This window comes from Protopterus annectens, chromosome 3.part1 (genome assembly GCF_019279795.1).
Source record: "Protopterus annectens isolate FY-2018-M chromosome 3.part1, PAN1.0, whole genome shotgun sequence".
Classification (NCBI taxonomy): domain Eukaryota; kingdom Metazoa; phylum Chordata; order Ceratodontiformes; family Protopteridae; genus Protopterus; species Protopterus annectens.
In genome coordinates, this window is record NC_056732.1 from 949,699,139 (window position 1) to 949,722,205 (window position 23,067).

General features: G+C 43.8%; 1 protein-coding gene across 1 annotated transcript in view; it reads right to left on the reverse strand.

Moving 5' to 3' along the window:
* Positions 1-23,067, reverse strand: part of RTTN (rotatin) — a 3,641,098-nt gene that overhangs the window by 1,338,664 nt on the left and 2,279,367 nt on the right. Inside the window, exon 38 of the mRNA XM_044067142.1 lies at positions 17,507-17,615. Coding sequence (XP_043923077.1) covers positions 17,507-17,615 — 109 coding nt within the window. The remainder of the gene's footprint in view (positions 1-17,506; positions 17,616-23,067) is intronic.

Sequence of the window (23,067 nt, forward strand, 5' to 3'; positions counted from 1 at the left end):
GGCTTCGCCCCCCCACACCCCCCTACTTAAATATACCAACTCCGAGACCGCACTACAGTGCCGAAAACGGCAAAGTAACGAAGTGGCCAAGCAAATTCTTTCCAAGGGAAAGAATTTGCTTAAAAGCCGCTTCAATATTTTGCTGTTTCAGGCTTTTGAGTTCGACTAAGACACATTCGAAAGAATGCTTCTTCGGTCTTCTAATAGGGAACTGGTGAGGGATGTCAGTCTTATGCCTGATTATATAGGTAAGAAAATGGTCACTTATGTCTTCAGGTCGGGTACCGGCCCTTTACATGTGGGGATGGCTATTAATGAGTATCCAATCTAGGATACTATCTTTGTTGTTAGGTTTACTGATCCTAGCAGGGGAGGATATGATCTGAGTAAATCCATATAGATTTATATGGATGGCGGGAGATTCTGAGGAACAAATAATCCAGTCGATGTTGAAGTTTCCTAGAACAATGGTTTCTTGAAGGTAGTTACTAGACAGCCAAGAGAAGATATCTTCTAGGGTGTTTGTGTTACCTGGGGAATGTAGACACAGGCTATGTTAATACTTTTGCTTTTACTAATTTGAAGCTTGGTAATGAGAATTTCAGCACTGTCAACACAGGGTGGTTGTGTGGAATCAGAGGTCACATCTAGAGTAGTTTTGTATAGTACAGCTACCCCTCCTCCCTTCCTAGTGGTACGGTCTAACCTTAGTATGTTATAACCTGGGGGGTAAAACTTCATTATCTGTCACTGATGGTTTTAAGCCAGGTTTCAATAAGACCAAGTATATCCAGGGAATGTGTATCTAGGAGTGCATGCAGGTGGTGGACCTTATTATTTAAGCTTCTAATATTTAGGTGACTACCAGGAGTGAGTTCGAAGGTCTATTTAAAGTTTGTAAGTTAGTGGGAATAGTAGAATTGGGGCTAGGAACGACTAGTGAGGTTGGGCCAGGGTTTGGATGAATGTCCCCATCCCTTGTAAGGTTGCCATGCAGTCTAACTGTGAGCTTCAGGAATTTAAATATTAGTCTTAGGTAATTCTTGGTTTTGGGGTTATGTCTGGATCTAATGGGATGGTGGTATTCTGTATCCAAGGAGTTAGTCATAAGGGGGATTATTAAGTGGTCTAATTTAATTTGTATTATTGGAGTGATGGTTTGGCTTCTCGGGTAGTGGTAGCCTAGGTAGGACAGATTTTCATAGGTGGTGAGAAGATATGGAATTATCGTCAGGGGTAGTAGGCAGTATAATAACATTAATTTGAAAGGTTTCACAGCCAATAACAGAGGCACTGTCTAGATATCAGCTTTGATTTTTTGCTCAACTTGAGTAGAGGTATAATTAGGATAGGTAGGTAGGTAGGGAGGGTCCTGATAATGCCTGAAGAGTTCTTGATTGGTTCTAAAAAGAGGGGGAGTGGTTTTAGAGCTATATCCACATACCGGCTTGATAAATATCCACATACAGCCTTGATAATTTAACATTCTAAAGGCTAGATTACTAGAAACAGACATCCTTCTGCTTGAAAGATAAAAGAAGTTATGTACTCACTGTAACGTTCCATGTTTGTAGTCCATCTCACCCTTCATATATGGGTTCAGAGCTGATCCTTGTCTCCGACTCGGCCTACTACAAAGCTCAAAGTCTCTTAGTTGGCTCGTGGCTAGGTAGGTATCCCATCGTGCACTAGTACAATCCCCAGATGTTGTTTTCTGCTAAACTATAGAAAGATAGAAATAAAGTTATCCAGAAAGAACAACAATAATGAAAGGTCTTCACCCTACAAAGGTAACACTATCCTGTCTCCAGATCCTTCCAGGATGGGGGTAGGTGGGTGGGTTCATAAGAATGAAGGGTGAGATGGACTACAAACATGGAACGTTATGGTCAGTACATAACTTCTTTATGTTCTGTAGTCCTATCTCGCCTTCATTCTTACATATGGGACAGCGTCCCTAGCACCTTATTCTTGGGTAGCTCACAGAAATATACTCCTGAGTACTGTGAAACCAAAAGAGGCTCTACCCCTTGAGGTCAGATCCAATTTGCAATGAGTAATACAGGTATGACGGGTAGCCCAAGCTGCTGCTGCACAGATACTGCCAATTGGAACTCTGGCTTGGAAGGCAGCAGATGTAGAGTGGGATCTTGTAGAATGAGCCTTAATCATTAACGGTAGAGTCTTTCCACTGGAGGAGTAAATGAAGGAAATAAAGCTCGAAATCCAATTAGATAGGGTCACTTTAGAGACAGGCAGACATATTCTAGATTCAGAAAAGGATAGAAACAATTGATCTGACTTTCTGAGTTCCTTAGTCCTGTGAAGGTAGAACCGTAACTGCCTGTGAACATCAAGCTGATGAAATTTGTATTTTGCAGTGTTGGAATGATTAGGGAAAAATACAGGTAAGTCTATGGTTTGGTTCAAATTAGTGTGAGAGCAAACTTTAGGGATAAAGGAAGGATTTGCATGAAGGGAAACTCTGTCTTCGTGGAAAATCAAATAAGGAGGCTTAATCGACAGTGCTTGTAACTCTGATACTCGTCGAGCTGATGTGATGGCTACTAGAAACAAGGTCTTCCAAGACAGAAACTTCAATAGACAAGAATGTGCGGGTTCAAAGGGCGGGGAAGTTAGTTTGGGCAGAACGAAGTTTAGATCCTTTATATCCAAGGAGATACAGGTTCCTGAAAGGGAGGTCTCAGCAAAGTAGTGCCTTTAAGGATGGTTTTACATAATCTGTGGGACATCAGGTTAGATTCATGTTGTCCCAAATTAAAGTTAGATATCGCTGCCAATTGGACCCTAATTGTGGCAGCAGCTGATCCCTGATGGAAAAGTTCAGACAAAAATTCTAAAACCATAGGGATGGATGCTGTGTAAGGATCTACATTTGTTTCTTTATCCCAGACAGAAATCCTTCTCCGTTTGCTAGTGCATAACTTCCTAGCAGAAGGTTTATAAAAAGACGTAAGGATGTGGGTTACAGCAGGTGAAAAATTATGAAGCCTGACTAGGGATGGAAGTGGAGCAGCCATGCTGTCTAGTTGAGGGTGTGGAGGCAGGGGTGAAGGGAGCCTGATGTGTGTCAAGAGGTCTGGAACTGGGTCCAGAGTCCATGGATCGTCTAGTAGAAGAGACCCAAGAAAGGGGAACCAAATCTGATGAGGCGAGTAAGGAGTGATGAGAATCATTTTGCTTCCCAATAACTTTGCTTTCTGTATCACTTTGGATATGAGCGGAAAGGGAGGAAATGCATAAAGGAGTCCCAGGGGTCAATCGTGAACAAGTGTGTCTCTCGGTGACTCCCCAGGAGGGGGGATGAGGGAGAAGTAGCTGCTGAATTTGGAGTTGATCGGACTGGCAAAGAGATCACAGCAAGGTTGTCCCCATTTGCAGAATATCTGTTCCACTATTTCCTGATTCAGAGACCACTCATGAGGTATCAAGATTGCCCTGCTGAGCTTGTTGGCTATCACATTGGTTGTCTCTGGAATATGCGTTGCTATTAGAAAGCATTGGGAAGATATTGCCCACTTCCAAACATGAAGAGTCTCTCGACAAAGGGGGTAAGATTTGGTTCCTCCTTGCTTTAGATACCATACCACTGACATATTGTCTGAATGGATTGCTATCGTCCCTAGAGGAAGAAAGTTGCTAGAAGCACTGCTCTCATCTCTCGGACGCTGACATGCAGGTGAGCCTCGTGATCTTGCCATGTGCATTGGACAGTCCTGCCTAGATAATGCTCCCCCATCCGTGAGGCATCCATGGTTACAGCAGCAATGGGTTGGCGAGGAAGGAATGGAGTTGCCTGTTGTCAGCTGGTCGGGTTGAATCCACAAACGGAGGTCCTTCTTGCAAGACTCTGTTATGATGATATAGTGAGATCGAGGCAGTTGTTGAAAGGACCACTGGGAAGATAGAAGCTATTGGAGAACTCGCATATGCAATCTGGCTAGAGGGACTAGTGTTATGGTGGAGGCCATGGTCCCTAAGAGTTTAGGCACTGTCTCTGCCCTGACTTTCTGTAGAGGAAGTAGACTGGGAATTTGTCTGAGGTTTTGAATTCTGTCTGCAGGTAGACGAGCTAGTATGGTGACTGTGTCTATTTCTGCTCCTATAAAAGTCACAAATTGAGAGGGCGATAAAGCAGACTTTTCCCAATTTATTGTAATCCCCAGCTGGGAACAGAGCTGGATGTGGAATCACTGGTTTGTAGGAGTAGGTGACTGGTGGTGGCGGTTAGGAGCCAGTCATCCAGGTACGGAAACATTTGAAATCCTCGACGTCTCAGGTGAGCTGTCACTATTGCCATACATTTGGTGAACACCCTGGGGGCTGTGATGAGACCAAAGGGCAGAGCACGAAATTGGTAATGACTGGCTCCCAGCCGGAAGCATAAATGACTCCTCGATGCTCTGTCCATTTTTATACGGTAGTACGCATCTTGGAGGACTGTGGAGCACATCCAATTGTCTTTCCCTAACGGAGGGAGTATAGACTGCAGTGTCACCATCTGGAACTTGGCCTTCTTTACAGATTCGTTTAGTTTGCTGAGGTTCAAAATGGGCCACCAGTCCCCTGTACGTTTTGGTACTAAAAAGAATCTGGAGTAAGTTCCGAATCCTATCTGGTCTGCGGGGACAGTTTAAATGACTCCCTTTGCAAGCAACTTTTGTACTTCTACAGTTGCTTGATCCCTGTGATTGGGTGGGAACATCCGGGATCTTCTTGGGAGTGTGGGGTGGAAGAGAAAAGGGTATGGAGTAACCTCTGGTGATTATTCTTTGTACCCATTTGTCTTGGGTGATGTTTAGCCATGCTTCTGGATACAAAGATAGGCGACCCTCGAATGGCTCCAGAGAAGCACAGCCGGGCCCCCACACCAAGAGTGCTGATAGCGAAGGCCTTGAAAAGAATTGAGGCCACCCTGGTTTTGCGGACCCCCCGCCTCTAGGGCGATGTCTACATTAGCTCCTACTCCTCTGCCTCTGAAGGAGGAGTCACCCTGTGCATCCAGGAAAAATCTCTGGGACTTCTTGAACCACATATTACACTTGGGATATGATCTAGAAGGGACGGTAAAAAGTACTCCCACGGCAGAGAGTTTTCCCTTTTTGTTCACACCTGGTGAGTGTATCTTTTACCTAAGATCCAAACAATGAAAAACCGTCAAAGGGGGTGTTGGTAAAGGTAGACTTGAAAGGCTCCGCAAAATTACATAAGCGCATCCAGGAGTGTCTCCTAAGGTAAACACCTGAACCCGCTGCCCTGCTCGCTCCATTGGCTGCATAGGAGATCAGCCTCATGGAGGAGTACATGATGGAATTTAAGGTAGTCAACTGGGCAGTCACCTTCTAAGGGATTCCTTCAGTAGATGTACCTTGAAGAGTATCTCTTTAATTCCTTGAGAAGATCTCTCTGAAACCTAGTAAAATGTGTGAGATAGTTCAGCGATCTGAGGGTAAAAGCTGCTGAAGATACTTTTCCCATATCTATCCATCATTCGAGACTCCTTGTTCGGCGGAAGGACAGATGAAGAAGTCCCTGCTAGCTCCTTCTTAGTGGCCGCTGCCACCAACTTGGCATCTACAGGCATGCCCTTGGACAAAAACTCTTTCTCTTTTGGGGCAGAGAGAAATTTATTGGGTCTTCAGGGGACTGGCTCCACGGCATCAGGAGTCTTCCACACCTTTCGACTAACCAGGTCTAAGAGTTCGCCCAAAGGTGGAGACACCCAAGTGGCTGAAGGTTGAGACCGGAAAGCCTTCAGGTATACTGACTCCTCATCAGAAGGGGTGGCAGTGGGCCAGCCACCTCTCTGCTTTAGGAATTCTAAGATGTCTACAAAGAAGACATCATCAGAGGACAACTTGGGGGACCCTTCTGACTCCTCGAGATCAGTGTCTGAAGTGATGGACTCATCCGCAGAGTCTACATGCTTCCTCTTGCATGTCCTCTTCTGAGGGGGCTCCTCAGAAGGGTACTCTGGGGAGGTCTTGGAAGACTGGGGGCCACCCAACGGCAGCTCCTGAGGCTGTGGGACTCTGCTGTCTAGAGAGAAGGTGCTGAGACAGAGGTCGGTGCTTGAGGGGGAAGAGTATCGGTACCCTTGCATGGAGCTGATGAGTGAGAGAACACGCTCCTCATTATCTCGAAATCAGATCTCTCTGGCTCTGAAGACAGCCCCGGCACAGAGGAAACGGAGATAGTCCTTGGCTCTAGAGCAACCGGCTCTGAGATGGATGTAGGGTCTGAGCTCACCCTAGCCGATGCACCGAAAGGGAGAGGTATGGGTCCAAGTGTCCCTGTTAAGGCCAACCGGTGAGCTTCGGCTCCTAGACACCACAGACGGTGCCGAAGATGTTGGAGCGGAACTCGGCTCCAGGACAGCCACAAGGGGAGCTGGAACCGAGGGTTCCACAACAAGTGGCACTGAAATCTCCAGCTCCAAAGGCCCGACTCGGCTCGGAGAAGGAACCACAACAGGGAGGATGGACTCAGGTGGTTCCAGAACCGACTGGGTCGGAGCCAACAAAATTTGGGCAAAGCAGATGACTTCATGAGTCTAAGCACTACTCTCTCCACATCTTCTTTGACAGGCTCTTGGAGGATCTAGATGACAGGATAGGCGATCTGGATCTCTGTAAAATTGGAGATCTTAAGGTTGGAGAGAGTGGCAAAAGATCTCTGGACTGGCTCCGATGCAATTTTTCAGTAGTCGACTCCAAATGGCTTGGGGCTGACACTGCAGTGTCAACATCAACAACCTTGACTGGCTCCCAGGACAGTGGAGCCGAGGAGGTAGAAGTCTTATCAAGTTTCAATTGTTTCTGAGGAGGTTCTGATACACTAGTCGGCGCCAAAGAACGCCTCTTGGTCGACTTGACCTTCTCTTTTCTGGATGAATGGGACTTTGATGAGGAAGAAGAGTTTGCTAAGTCTTCCTTGAAGGAAGGCTTGAGGAGACCTTTCAAAATTAACTTGTTCTTCCGCTCCTGGAGAATTCTGGAGCTAAAGGAATGGCAGAATAAACAAGTTTCCTGCAAGTGAATGACTCCGAGGCAATAAACACAATTACCGTGGCCATCCGTAATTGACATCTTCTGGGAGCACTTTATGCATTTTTTGAAATCCGAAGGTTTGTGGTGTTTGGAATCTTTAGACATATTTAACAGAGCTATATCAACAAGGGAAAACAAGGTCCTCTAATTTAAATGGGCCTCACCCTAACAGTTACACAACAAGCACAACGAGGACTAGGTCCTCTAACTTAAACGGGCCTAGCCCTATTAGAAAAAATGAAAGATAACAGAGGACTAGGTCCTCAAACTTAAACGGACCTAGCTGGATAAGCTAAGTCGGAGAAAAAAACACAAACTTCAGTAGCAGGCAAAGTACCAGACAAACAACATTGCATGCAATCTTCTAATCTCTAAAACTTTAGGAAAGAAGGCCCTAATACAAACGCGGACCTACAGAGAAATAACCTGTATCAAAAACTAGCAAAAAAACACTGCACACAATATATATGTACAAATAAGTGAGAAAAATAAGGTCCTAACACAAACGCGGACCTATGTAATATCAAAGGGATTATAAAGTAGAATACAGGATACCAAACAGCGAACAAGGGCCAACAAGTTCTCAACAAACTAACTAATTAAATGGCAAAAAACACTTCTAAACACTATCTATAAGATAACTAACTTCTAATATTAGGATAAGTAGCTAAAGAATCAGTAAAGTGAATAATAATGAAAATAGTTTTAAACTTAGCCACGGCCAAGCAAGAAGCACTTCTGAACTCGTAGATGTGGCAAACGAGATCTGGGGATTGTACTAGTGCACTATGGGATACCTACCTAGCCACGTGCCAACGAAGAGAATTTGACCTTTGTAATAGGCCGAGTTGGAGCCGAGGATCGGCTCTGAACCCATATGTAAGAATGAAGGAGAGATAGGACTACAGAACATCAACCATTTTACCTGTTTATCAGAGAGCACTGGGTTAGATGAAACCAAGAACTGTTGCTTTGAGAAGCCAGGAGACTGCAGCAGGATCAGCAGTCAAATGAGAAGAGAGAGGTGTCATATTCAAGGTGAGTCTATACTTTCTCTGAGCCTTTTATGGACTGCTGGAATAGATACTAGTATCCTGCAGGCAGCTTTAGAAACATCTTTCAAGGACAATAAGAGAGAAGGGGGATAGCCACAGAATTGGCCATCTCGTCCTTTATAGGATCATATACTTTGCTTGGCTCTAGGGTAGTTCCTGATTACTCCCAATCAAAAACATCATTATATCCTGTAATCATCTGAGGAAACGTGAACACTTGATTGGACTTAAGCTCAGATTCACCTTCCAAAGAATCAGAGTGACTAGACTCAGTGTCATCCAGGAAATCAACACTGTCCTCATCAGATTCCACATCATTCTCTGAAACAACAGAAAAGTTTTGAGCCAAACTACCACTAGAGCCACATATGGGACTACCACCACCAGAATTGACTGTCTGCAAAAGACTCTTAGCCAAGGAAATCACATCAGCCTTATAAACAGCTATGATCTGATTACCAGCTGTATAAGTAGCCTGGCTTTCTATTTCTAATGAACTTCACTACTAGATAAAATATCTAGGGACAGAGCATTATTTGTGACAAGAGGTCACATACTACTCTTGCACCAGGTACTGCAACAACTTTACAGGGTGTACCTAAACCTTATTCCATTGTGGTCGGCAAAGCCAGATTACAGGGAGACATGGGCAAAAGCTAACTGGTCTGTAAGCTAAGCAGTGGCCCTGACATAACTAACTGCAGGCCGAGGCATATTTTTCTTTTTTTCTTTTTAAGTGCAACTGGACTGATGAGGGAGGGGTACCACAGTTCAGATCCATCAAGTCAAGGGAGAGAACACTTACCATAATAATAATCTGACTGTACCAGATAATGTAGCACAATAAGCACTTAAAATTTCTAGTATGTCCCCACCCAACTAAAATTTGCCAATCTGTGCTATTATCACAAAAACAGTTTGAAATGTGCTCAGAATTACTTTAAAACTGACAGAAATTAAAGAATTTCCAGTAAACAAAGTCCAAACACCAAAGCAACCAGTGTTAAAAATTAGATCAACATACTTTAACCACATTAAACCGCCACATCATAACCTTTAATAGCAATTTAAACAATATTTTCTTGTCAGAGAGAGTACAATCTCCACAGTACAGTCGAATAACTTCATTTGCTGTACAACAGTGATCTGATGTTAAAAACACAGTGCAAAGCCATACACATACTAAATAATGTATAAATGCTGAAAAAAATCTTAAGTTCTGCAAATTTTTCATGTCAAACAATAAAAATAAAGCAGAGTAACAATAGTAACCATAGCAGCAAATAATGTGTGGTTCTGACCACGTGAGACAGCCCATAGTGTCTAACAGCACATATATACCCTGCACTTCTAACATAAGTACTAAAAGTTTCCTCAAAAACAGGAAAATCAAGTTTTGTCAAAGACAGAAGCCAAATAAACGCTGCTAGAAGCAAAAATTCTCATAAGATTTACTGTAAATACTGACAGAAATAAAATATTAAAATAGATATTTTTAATAAACATAAAAATAGAGAATTTGTTTGTGTCTTTCGGCTTTTCCCAGTTAGGGGTTGCCACAGCGGAACTCCAGTCCGCTAATGATTGGCAGTAGGTTTTTACATGCTGGCTTGCCGGGCCTAACGCACAACCTTCAACGAAGGAACGCCCATTCACACATGTCGCCACACAGAAGACGCTCTAACTGAGAATCGAACGGGCAACGTCTAACTGTGAGGCGACAATGCTACCGCAGCAATAACTAATCTAATAATACAACTTATTGCCACAATAAAATTCTATTATTTCACCTTTTTGGTGCTGAACGTTTTGTGTTGGGAGTGTCTTAGTTTTAGTCCATGCACCTGCCATACATGCAATTTTTTTTTGTGTGGAACTTTGTACCTTGTCAGATAACCCAAAATGCCACTCAGTCAGTGGGAATGATGAACATATCCATTTAAAAGTTCACTCAGCATGCTTATTACCATTAGTTGTTTTAAAATGCTCTACAATCATGGGATAATAGAAAATCACTTCCTCTCTTGAAGAGCCTGCAAGGAATCAGTCTTTCATCAAGATGAGAAAAAGCACATATTTGATAATATATGTGTGAGTAAGGTCACAATAATTAAGAATTTTTCTAGAATATTTGCAAAAGAAGCTAAACTAAAAAAAAAAAGGTCCAAGAAGACAGAGGAAGCCCTCTAGAAAGAAAATGGAGAAAGTATCAGTATGATGAATGATTCAGTACATGAAGACAGACACTTTCACATTGTTGCTGCTGCTGCTGCAGGGGAAAAACGTGTGATTAATGCAAGGAAGTTACCTAAGGATGACCTGTTGATCTACTTTGATTAATTAGTGATTTCCTTATTACTATTAGATATCTTAATCAGATCATAACCTGCTGTTACAGGAAAGTTAACTAGAAATTACCTTTTTTAGGTGAGAAGCTGCTCTTGAGCTAATAGTATAAGACATGGACATCAAAATAAAAAGATATCTGAAGTCTGTAGTTCTTTTTATAACGAGAAATAACAGTGAAATGAAGCATCTTTTTAGCATACTCATTTGGCTCAGTCACCCTTCTCAGGACCTTCAGAAAGATATTTTGGAAGAGAGTGGAATACAGCTTACAGGAGCTGTCCATAGGGAGGTGCCTGAATGGACAGCAATGGAAAGGGATGCCCTAATGTAGAGGGCGGTTCCTGAGATTGTTCTTGACATACCCGAATGTATGACATGCCCAACTTTTTCTTGCTGTTCTTCACAGAATGGTACAGACAGTCAAAATGTTGTTGTTGTTCACATAAGGCTGGAATAACTACCTTGGGCTTTCTGAGATGTTGCTTTTTCTAAGAAGTAAAGATGCTGCAAGATATACTACCCTCATCATCATGACTTTTTTTCCCCGCTGCTGAGTTCCTCTACCTAACAAAGATACTATCCACCTTTTTGTGTACTAAAGCAGTAAAAGATAATATCCCTTGGCACCAATCTTTCATGTTTGCATTAAACTCCACTCGTTTACAATCCACTTATGTCCTATAAGAGTTTGGTGACAAAAACATAAATAGGTTCATAGGTGTGTACTGGCCCTGGAGCCTTTACAAGCCTAGCCCATAGGATTACCCTGGCATCGTGCCACCCAACCTTAGTTCCTAGTGCCTCTGTCGAGTACAGCCACTGGTTTAATCCCTGGGGTGCATTTTCTATTTCCCATTCACTCATCAAGATTTCTCTTAAAGAGGGCCAGTGAGGTGCTCTTGCTTGACATGTATGCGAAGTCTATTGCATAGCATGGGCAGTCTCTGGGTTATGAACCTGTCCCTCCAGCATGTTCTGTTGATTGTTGTAATGAGGATGAGGTCTCTGGAGCGTGTGGTGCGGAGGGATTGGGATTTCTTTAGATGTAGCATTTCTAACAGAGCTGGGTCAGACATGGCTTTGTAAGTCAAGCAGAGATTGCCTCTAAGTAGACTATATGAGACAGAGAATAGTTGGAGTTTTTTGAGTCTGTCCATATAGGACAAGTGTTTAAGGCCTAGGATCCTCTTTGTGAGGTACTTTTGTGGCCTCTCCAGTTGTTGCAGGTGTCTAGTGAGGTACATGTCAAATGGGGCTTTGTACTCGATGATTGGCCTAATGAGGGAAGAGTAGAGGGAGACAATGACCTCTTTCTTCCTGGATGCAAAATCTTTAGTAATGAGATGTGCCACACAGAAGGACTTTCTGACCACAGTGGCAACGTGGTGGTCAAAAGAGAGGTTGCTGTCAACCTGTGTTCCCAGATCTCTTATAACGCCTTCTGCGTTCAGTGGACTACCATTAATGTGGTAATTCAAGGGAACTGGGTTTTCCCAAAGGGGATGAAGACACAATTTTTGGCATTGAGCTTAAGGTCATGGTTCTGACACCAGTCACTGGTCTCATTGAGGCCTTTCTGTAGGATGTCAGCATCACTTGGGGAGTTAATAATAGCTCCCAACTTGCAATCATCTGCGAACTTTGTCAGTCAGAGTCCCTTTGTGTTGGCCTGGACTTCAGAGAAATAGATACCAAACAGGAGAGGACCCAGGACTGAACCCCGTGGGACTCCACTTGTGACTAGTCGGCAGTTTGACTTGGAGTCAGCTTGGGTTCTATATGTGAGCCAGTTTGCAAGCCACCTAGTGATACAGGGGTTGATGCCTAGCTTAGTAAGTTTTTCTGTGATTCCTGAGTTAGGAATGGTATCAAAGGCTTTGGCCAGATCAAGGTAGGCTGTATGAACCACCTTACCTTCATCCACAGCTCTGGTGACTGACTTAAAGAAGTCAATCAAGTTGAGCAGGCATGATCTACCCTTCACAAAACCAAACTGTGTAGGATCCAGAGTTTGGAGATTCCCTATATCTTTGTTTATTAGGTCCATGACGACGCGTTCCATAGCTTTGCGTATCAGACAGGCTAATGGGGCGATAGTTCCCGTAGTCGCTCCTCCTTTGTGGAGAGGGATGACTGTAGCAGTGCGCCATTCGTTAGGGACAAAGCCTGAGGTGAGGCTGTGATTAAACAGGGCACACAGGTGAGGTGCCAGTTAACTCTGTAGTTCATGCAGAACACAGCCAGGGATACTGTCAGGTCCCATAGAAGCTGTATTCCTGGCCTTGGATAGTGCTGTTTTAACCTGTGCAGCAGTAATACTGGGTGCCTGGCAATCTACTGGTATTGTGATTGGTACCTGGGGGGGGGGGGGGGGGGGGTAAAGTTAGCACTGAATCTGTTTGCCAGTAAATTTGCAATATCTGTTGGCTCAGTATAGGAGATACCATTGTGCAGCAACTCAGAGCAAATCTGGGTATTGCCATGGAGATTCTTTACCTAACTATAGAAGGCCTTGTGGTTGTCTTCACTATCTGCTGCAATTCTGTTTTCATAGCTAGCTTTAGAGGATTTGATGAGGGATCTCAACCTTTTGCTGAGGCTGATAACGGAGTTTTTCCAGTCTTGGAACTTCACCTTATTCCACATCAATTTCCTCCTTCTGTTGTAGAGTTTGTTTATGGCAGGGGACCATCAGACTGGCTTCCTTTTTTTTTGAGGAGAGCATTTTAGTTCTATTGGGTATGGCGAGATCCATGCATTTGTGTACATGTTCGTACAGTGCATTGGTGTATGATATGGCGGTCATGCTACTATTCTCCATTTGCATGGGTGCCATGAAGTTAGCCACTTCTGTTTTTAGGAGCCCAAAGTTAACTTTGGAGAAGTTTTTCATGGTGGTTACCTTTGTTGGGGGGGGGGGGGATTTCCAAGGTGAGTAGCTTGTGATCAGATTTAACCAGGGAGGAATTGACTATTGGTGTAGAGCAACAGTCGCCCATGTTAGTAATGACCAGGTCAAGGATGTTGCTACATCTAGTGGGAGTAAGAATGAGTTGGTCCAGGACATTGGAATTAATGAATTCCAGAAAGCGTTGGACAAGTGTATTGATACATGAGTAGTTTTCCCTGTTAATGGAGGGGTAGTTGAAGTCGCCCAGTATGAGAGTGTAAGGTTGGACCCTAAAATTCTCCAGGGTGCTTAGGAATGTGGAGTGTGAATCTTGGGACATGGTTGGGGACATATAGCAGGCTACGACCTGAATCACTGTCTTACCCAATGTTATCTGCACCTGAAGTATCTCAGATGCGTTATGTTGGGCTACCAGTCTGGAGGTGTGTGCATCTTTTATGAATATGGAAACACCACCACATTTGGAGCTTCGGTCCAAGTTCTGGGACCGAAAGGTGTGGAATGAGTTGTAGCCTGGTAGTGCAGGGGTGCTTTCTGCTGCCTTGAACCAGGTCTCTGTTACAGCACAAATGTCGATGTTCTCCATTTTAAGTAGTACCTCGAGTGAGTGCATTAATGTCTCCTTTTCAAAGGATACTTCATTTTTCTGAGCTTATTTTTCAGGTTCAGTAGCAGAATTAGCTCAGAAAATCATCATTTCTTTTGTAAGTAAAAATAATTTGGGTACCTATAATAGTGAATGAGATGTGGGCTTTTTCCCCATTGCAAGCAACAGAATAATAGCAATAGTTATGTTTCAACTTTTTCAAAAGACTGGATTTATTCTTGTTGTAGAAGTATTTGAAGGTTTTTAGCATTACAATCAAATGGCAAAGTGGCCTATTTACTGATTCATTTTTTTCTTTTCTACCTCGTTTAGTCATGTTTTCGTCTTAAAAATCTCATTGCTACCCCTGCCATTTAAGCACTTGGCTAAGACATGCTCTTACATGGCTTCCTCTCTTCAAATCTATCACTTCTCTAACTTGTAAATAAAGGTTTTTGAAATGTTAAGTCTCCATACTTCAACAGCTGGGTTGCATCTTATACAACATTAACAATTACATGAATCACACACTATTCAAAGACAGAAAACATTCAAAAACAAATTCTTGAAAGTTTTGAAGTAATAGCTATCTGCTACAAGCATACATTGTTCATTGGAGGAATACACAATATAAATTTCAATTTCAATATCTACTTTCTTAAGTTAAGAGAAACATGGTGTATTTAATAATATTTAATAAGAAGAATTTCAGACTAATAAGAGTTGTAAACTATTCACAAATGAAAAAAAACAGCAAAGTTACTTATGGTTTCAAAGAGGTGAGAAGAGCTGCGTCCTACATGAACTCCAAGAAGAGCTAAACCCAAACATAAAACTACTGTTCAATCTTAGCCTTACTACAGGATATGTACCCAAAGAGTGGCGTACAGCAACAGTGGTCCCTCTCCACAAAGTTGGTGCCTCAACGGATCCTGGAAACTATCGCCCCATAAGCCTGACTAGCTTGGTCTGCAAAGCTATGGAAAGGATCATCATGGAGCTCATAAATAAAGATATTGGGGACCTACAGACACTGGATCCTACCCAGTTTGGCTTTGTTAAGGGCAGATTCTGCCTCTTAAACCTGATCGATTTCTTTGAAACAGTCACCAAGGCCATTAACGAGGGGAAGGTGGTCCACACAGCCTACCTGGACCTCGCAAAAGCCTTCGATACAATACCCCACTCGGGCATTATAGATAAGCTCACCAGCTTAAATATAAACCCCTATGTCACTAGATGGGTTGCAAACTGGCTCAAGGACAGAACCCACATGGTTGGAATTGCTGGAGCCATGTCAGACTCCAAACCAGTTACAAGTGGCGTCCCACAAGGCTCAGTCCTGGGACCTCTCTTGTTCGGTATATATTTCTCGGTACAGGCCAACACGGAAGGACTGTGGCTGACCAAGTTCGCAGATGACTGCAAACTGGCCATAATCAACTCTCCAGCCGACACAAGCATCCTCCAAAAGGGCCTCATAGAAACAGACACCTGGTGCCAGAGCCATGGCCTCAAGCTAAACGCCAAAAGTGTATAGTCATCGCCTTTGGCAAAAACAAAGTGCCCACAAATTACCATATAGGTGGTAATCCATTAAGTACAGAATAAGTCATTAGGGACCTGGGGACCCAAGTTGATAGCAATCTCTCATTTGACAACCACGTGGCCAAAGTGGTTAGAAAAACATTTTATATAGCCCACCTAATCATGAAGGGATTCACATCTAGATCAGGGGAGGTCATCGTGCCTCTTTACTCATCCCTCATCAGGCCCATAATTGAGTACAATGCCCCTTTTGGGATGTACCTTACCAGACACCTGCAGCAACTGGAAAGGCCCCAAAAGTACCTCACCAAGAAGATCAAAGGGCTCAAACAGATGCCATATGCTGCCCGGTTAAAGAAACTCCAGCTCTACTCAGTGGCATACCGCCTCCTCAGAGGCGATCTGTGCCTGACGTATAAAGCCATGTCCAACCCAGAATTAATGGACATGTTGCACCTCAGAAAATCCAAATCCCATCGAGCTACGCGCCTGAGAGACTTGAACCTCAGCACTGAAATAAATAGGACATGCTGGAGGGACAGATTCATAACCCAGAGGCTCCCTTCACTCTAGAATAAAATCCCAGTCCAGGTTAGGCAGAGTCCCACATTGACTCTCTTCAAGAGGAATCTTGATGAGTGGATGGGAGATCGTAGGTTTACCCCGGCTATCACTTCTGTGTCGCCGTTAGACAGAGGCACAGTATACTAACCTCAAAAAAAGGCATAGCAAAATTAATTTAAAATGGGTGGCGAAAGCCAGACACACTCTGGCTAGGCTTATAAATGCCCTAGGGCAGATAGCCTAGTATGAACCTATGAACCTATAAGAAGAGCTGAATACGGCACAGGATGTATTTCATTGTGTACACATCATATGCAAACTAATGCCTGAGGAGAAGTAGCACAAGTACATTATTACTTAGATCAAGGGGGACATAACATTTGAACACGTCTGGATGATTAATTGAAGTCAGTAATAAAAGCTCAAAAGTAAAGAATATTGCCACAAAAGACCAACTCAGACGAAAGGAAAAGAATCATGATGCTAGATGGTTCTCCAGTGTTTACAAGTTTTGCCATGCCAAAAAAAAAAAACCTTTGGGCCTTTTCAACTAGATGCTGGCTACTGGTCTTCATAAGTCACAGGGGCGAAAGACTGAATAATTAAAAGACCACTTAAGACTGGAAATTAACCCCCGATTTAAACAGAAAGAAATTAAGATTTTTTTTCTGCTTAGTTTTCTGATGACCATTGAGTCTCCCTTCTGGCCAGTTGATTCAGTCATTCCCCCTTGGGGTGAGAGCCCAGGGATAATTCTAAAATGATGCTATCATCCACTTGAAGATCACGGTTTTCTCTTTATGACTCAAATTTCCTAAGCAAGCACAGTGTGCTTTCTTCAGGAAGGACATACAAGGGGCATACGGAAGGACTGCCACTCACTTGCATTCTGAAACAAGAACATCATGCACATTTGTTCAGTCTCCATAGAGGAGACTGGTGTATTCTGTGTAACTGGACATGTGAATCACCCTTTTCCCTCCCTGAGAGAGACAAGCTCGTCTGTTAACTCCATTTCCTCTCCAGCCAGCTCCAGCAGGAGTCTGAGCTACTAACTGAACTTAAGTTACTGTATCAGGGCTTTATCCATCTATGCCAATTGAGCTGGCTAAAAAAATAAGAAAATTTGAGAGGTCTGACTAAAACCACGAGCTGAAAGAAAATTGCACTGAAAGATCTACATGGACATGAAATAAAAATGGACATGGGTAAATGGCGCAAGCTTACTCAAACATGATAGCTAATACCATCATGCTGAGTCAGTGTAGACAATTGTCAACTCTCTTACTCAAGAATGCTAGTTGTGAAGTTTTTTCCTAGACACCTAATGCCTAGCAACATAATCACTGTAGTGTAATTTGTCACAGCAATTCTTCCACACGACGTAAATCTAGCACATAAACTGGATGTTTGCTTTACTTACCTTCTGCATTAGGTCTGCTGATGGAAGCTGCGTTATAATTTTCAGAGAGCATCTCACCACCTAGCTGAAGACCTTCAGCACTCAACAGCAAAGATGATACTGCAGCAATCTGGAAGAAAATATATCTGTCACTTACCTGTTACGATAGATGATATGCAGTCGCATTTAACTTTTACAAAGACAAAATGCATGACAGTTAAGCCATACCTCTCAACATCTTACTGCAAGAAATCTGGACAAAGCCCAACAAAATAGGGGGGACAAAGGCCCAAAATTAGGGACACATTTTAAATATTGCTCTTATAAATTTAGAAAGTAGCTAGAGTAACAGGATTTGTTTTAATATACATTTTCTGAAGGATATGAAGTCTGAAACTCAAATATATGTCATTATTTAGTGACCAGTCCTCAGATCATCCCAATCATTTGCCAGAAAACAAAAAAAATTATGAGGAACAGACTAAAAAATATGAGCCAAAAGTCTGAACATTCTGCGAAAATCTGTACAGTTGAGAGGTATGAAACTGTTAAGCACAGAAGATTAAGGCTATGCACTACAAATCAGCTTCATCTTACAGGTCAGAGAAAAAGAAGTTATGTACCTACCATAACGTTCCATGTTAGCTGTCTTCATCTCGCCTTCTTTCTTGCTTGTTGGGATCAGAGCCGATCCTCGGCTCCGACTCGGCTATCTTCAATAGTTCGAGAGCTGTTTACTGGCTCGAGGCTCTCCCTTATCCTATAATGCCTAACGCTAGCTACCCAGATCTCGTTTGTAATAGCTAACCCCAGACATAGCCAGAGAAACAACCTGTCCAAACAAACAGGTTGAGTAAACCTGTAATACTCTCTTAGTTGGAAACAAACCAGAGAAAACTCAGCCAGAGAAACTAGAACTCCTCTCGGTCCAACAGGACACGGGGATGGAGGGTGGGACGCAAGAAAGAAGGTGAGATGAAGACAACTAACATGGAACGTTATGGTAGGTACATAACTTCTTTATGTTAAGTTGTCTATCTTGCCTTCGTTTCTTGCTTGTTGGGACAGCGTCCCTAGCACCTACGATCCTCGGTGGCTCATTGGGACAGACTCTTCAGAACAGTGGAACCAAAGTTAGCTCTACTCCTGGAGACCATGTCTAACTTGTAATGAGAAACAAAGGTATGAGGACTTGCCCACATGGCAGCGGCACAGATAAGAGTCCACGGGCAACCTAGCCTGGAAGGCTACAGAGGTGGCCAAAGCCCTAGTAGAATGACCTTTTGGTTTGATAGACAACTCTTTGTTTCTTAGTTGATAGATGAAGGTAATAATATGAGACAACCACTTGGACAGAGTCACTTTGGAAACTGGAAGACCCTGTTTGCCCCTAGCATAGGAAAGGAAGAGTTGGTCCGACTTTCTTATATCTTTCATTCTATGCAGGTAAAAATGCAATTGCCTATGAACATCCAATTGGTGTAGTTTGTATTCTGCCTTGTTGGTGTGGTTAGGGAAAAACACAGGAAGGTCTACAGATTGGTTTAGATTATTCTCCGAGAAGACTTTCGGAAGGAAGCAGGGGTTAGCTCTAACAGCAACCCTGTCCTTATGAAAAACTAAATATGGAGGGCGAACACTCAGTGCATGAAGTTCGAAGACACTTCTGGCTGAGGTAATAGCTACCAGAAAGAGAGTTTTCCAAGATAGGAACTTAATGGAACAGGATGCAGCCGGTTCAAAAGGGGGAATAATCAAGGAGGCTAATACCAAATTAAGGTCCCGAGGAGGAGGGGGATCTCTTACTGGGGGCCTAAGGAGAGTGGTCCCTCTGAGAAAAGCTTTACACAGCTTATGAGACATAATGTTTAGATTAGAAAAACCAACATGAAAATTAGAGATGGCCGCTAGTTGAACCCTGATTGTGGCAGAAGTGGACCCGGAATGGAAAAGCTGTAAGGAACTCCAAGACTTCGTGTACTGGGGCTGAAAAGGGATCTATGTTCTTAGCCTCTGCCCAACAAGAGAAACGTTTCCATTTGCTAGCATAAGTCTTCCTAGTGGCGGATTTGAGAGAAGAGACAATAATCTCACGCACGGCCGGGGAAATGCTGGGAAGCCTGGCTAAGGTTGGAAGTGGAGCAACCAAGCTGTGAGCTGGAGTGTTTGGAGGGATTGATGCAGCCGACCTGACTGATGAATCAGTAGGTCTGGAATCAGATCCAGAGTCCAGGGCTGATCGAGAAGGTAATGGTACAGGAACGGAAACCATATCTGTTGAGGCCAGTAGGGGGAAATGAGGATCATTTTGCAACCCAACGATATTGCTTTCGGTATGAGTTTTGGTATCAGGGGAAATGGAGGGAAGGCATAAAGAAGTCCCTGAGACCAATCGTGGACTAGAGCATCTCTGGGAAGGTGATCGGGAAGCGGTAAAAGGGAGACGTAGTTGCTGCACTTGATATTGAAGGGGGTGGCAAACAGATTGCAGCAAGGCTGTCCCCATTTGCGGAAGATCAGATCCGCAACTACCTGATTCATAGACCACTCGTGAGGCATGAGAATAGCTCTGCTGAGCCTGTCCGCTATGATGTTGGACTTCCCAGGGATGTGCGTCGCAATCAGAAATCGCTGGGAAGAAATCGCCCACTGCCAGAGTCTGAGTGCTTCTCGACATAGGGGATAGGACCTGGTTCCACCCTGCTTGTTGATGTACCACACCACTGACATGTTGTCCGTTTGAATTGCAATGGTCCTAGAAGGGAGAGAGTCCTGAAGGGCTTGCAACGCTAGGAGCACGGCTCTCATCTCCAAGACATTTATGTGCAGATGGTACTCGTAAGGCTGCTAAGTGCCTTGGACTGTACTGCCCTGATAATGCCCCCCCACCCTATCAGTGAGGCATCCGTGGTCACTGTGGCAACTGGAGGGGACTGAATGAATGGTCTGCCCTGAGTCACTAGAGGGGAGACCATCCACCAAGAAAGGTGTCTTTTGCATGCTTCTGTAATCATGATCATATGAGACATGGGAAGAATTTTCATGTGAAAACAGGCCAGAGGTATCAGAAGAATTGCCGCTGCCAAAGAGCCTAGAGTTTGAAGGACATATCTGACTTGTACCCTTTTGCACTGCATGAGGAATTGCACCTGCTGGCGAATTGTGGACACCCTGTCCAAAGGTAGCTTTGCGTACATGCTCCTTGTGTCTAAGTCTGCTCCTATATAAGTAATAGATTGACAGGGCAACAAGGCAGATTTTTTGAAATTTAGAGTAATGCCTAGCTGAGAGAAAATTGAAATTGTGTAGTCCCTGGCTTGAAGAAGTTGATGCCTGGTAGTAGCAGTGAGGAGCCAGTCGTCTAGATATGGAAACACCTGGAATCCCTGACGCCTCAGGTGAGCCGTGACCACTGCCATGCATTTGGTGAACACCCTGGAGGCTGTGGTGAGACCAAAGGGCAGAGCTCCGAACTGATAATGACTGGCTCCCAGCCGGAAGCGAAGGTATCTCCTGGAACGTCTGTCTACCTTGATATGATAGTACGCATCCTGGAGATCTATGGAGCACATCCAATTGTCCTGACCCAGAAAGGGTAGAATGGACTGTAGCATGACCATCCGAAACTTTGTTCTTTGCACAGACCTGTTTAGTCTGCTGAGATCCAGAATCGGTCTCCAGTCCCCTGTCTTTTTTGGTACTAAAAAGAACCTTGAGTAAGTTCCGGATCTGTGCTGGTCTGCCGGGACTTCCTGGATGACTCTTTTTTTCTAGCAGTTTTGAAACTTCTATTACTGCTTGCTCCTTCCGATGGGGTGGAACATCTGGAAGGGTCTTCCTTGACTGTAAAGGGGGTTGATGGAAGGGAATTTTGTAACCTCCGGATAATGATGGACTGCACCCATTTATCTTGTGTTAAACTTTGCCAGGCTTTTGGGTACAGTGAAAGTCTTCCCCGACTGCCACCAGAGGTGAGCAGCCGGGCAACCCTTAGGGATGCTGGAAGGGCTTATCAGAGAAGGATTCTCTGTTGCCCTGGTTCTTCAGACCCCCCTATGCCACAAGGGCGGCGTCTATTATTATTGTTTCCCCTCTGCCTCTGGAGGAGAAATCACTACGTGTGTCAGGCAAGGCTCCCTAGGATTTACAGAAAGTACAGTTGTGTATACCTACCATAGATGTAGATGTTCGAGTGTCTTCACTGTTGCAGTCATGACTGTAGGGTTCTCCCCTGCCGGCAGGCAACCCTCGGTCGGCCAGAATCCCAAAGTCTGGGTCCGGCGTCGGCTGTTCAACCATGCTCCCTGACGTCAGAGCACCAGGAGTATAAAGCTGACAGCCTACGCCATCATCTCCAGTTTTTCTTGCCCCAGATGTCAGGAGTCCCAAAATGAAAAAGGTCCCATAACCTTTGCAAATACACCTCAGAAGAATGGTGAAAAAAGGAAATACACAAAAGTAAAAATAAGAGGGGACAGGAGGGAGGGAAACCCAGACTGCAACAGTGAAGACACTCGAACATCTACATTTATGGTAGGTGTACACAACTGTACTATGTTCATCGTGTTTCACTGTTGTAGTCATGACTGTAGGGTAGAATCCCAAAGCTGAAAGAAAGGGAGGTGGTCATAAAGAGGAAGGGGCGGCTAAAAGGCCCTGCAAGACTGCAGAGGCAAAGCCTGCCCTAGACTTAGAGAAGAGAGGTAGATTGTAGTGCTTAGAAAATGTATGCACTGAACTCCAAGTTGCAGCTTCCAAAATGTCCTTGGTAGGAACACCCCTGAGGAAGGCCGCAAAAGTGGCAGCAGCTCTGGTGGAATGAGTCTGTATACTTCCTGGGATTTGTTTTCCATGGTGAGAATAACAAAATCTGATTCCATGAGCAATCCATTTAGAAATGGTCTGTTATGAAATGGCTTTACCTTGGGAACTTGAAGCATAAGAAACAAACAATTGTTCTGATTTTCTGATGTCCTTGGTTCTGTTCAGGTAAAAACGTAGCTGTCTGTGCACATCCAAGGAATGTAAGATCCTTTCCCCTCTATTTTGAGGAGTGGGGAAAAAGGTTGGCAAGTGTATAGTTTGATTTAAAGCCACCTTGGAAACCATCTTAGGCATGAAGGTAGGATTAGTCCTCAAAGATACCCTGTCTTGATGAAAAATAATATAAGGTTCCACAGCCATAAGAGCTTGTAACTCTGAAACTCTCCTGGCAGAGGTTAGGGCTAACAGGATGGCTGTCTTCCAAGATAAAAACTTGATGTCAGAAGAGGCAGCAGGCTCAAAAGGAGGCAAGGTTAGTTTTTCCAAAACATAGTTGAGATCCCAAGCAGGAATAGGAGGAGATCTAGGAGGTCTTAAGTTCTTAGCACCTCTGAGAAACTGTTGCATGAGCTGGTGGGAAAAGATTGGAGGGTCTGCATTATAATGAGCAGAAATAGCAGAGGCATGTATCTTAATGGAAGAGAAAGAGAGACCCTTATGTAAGAGATCTGTCAAGTAAAGTAAAATTAAAGGAATGTTATGAAGAAGAGGATCAGAATCCTGAGCCTGCATCCAGGAACAAAATCTTTTCCATTTTC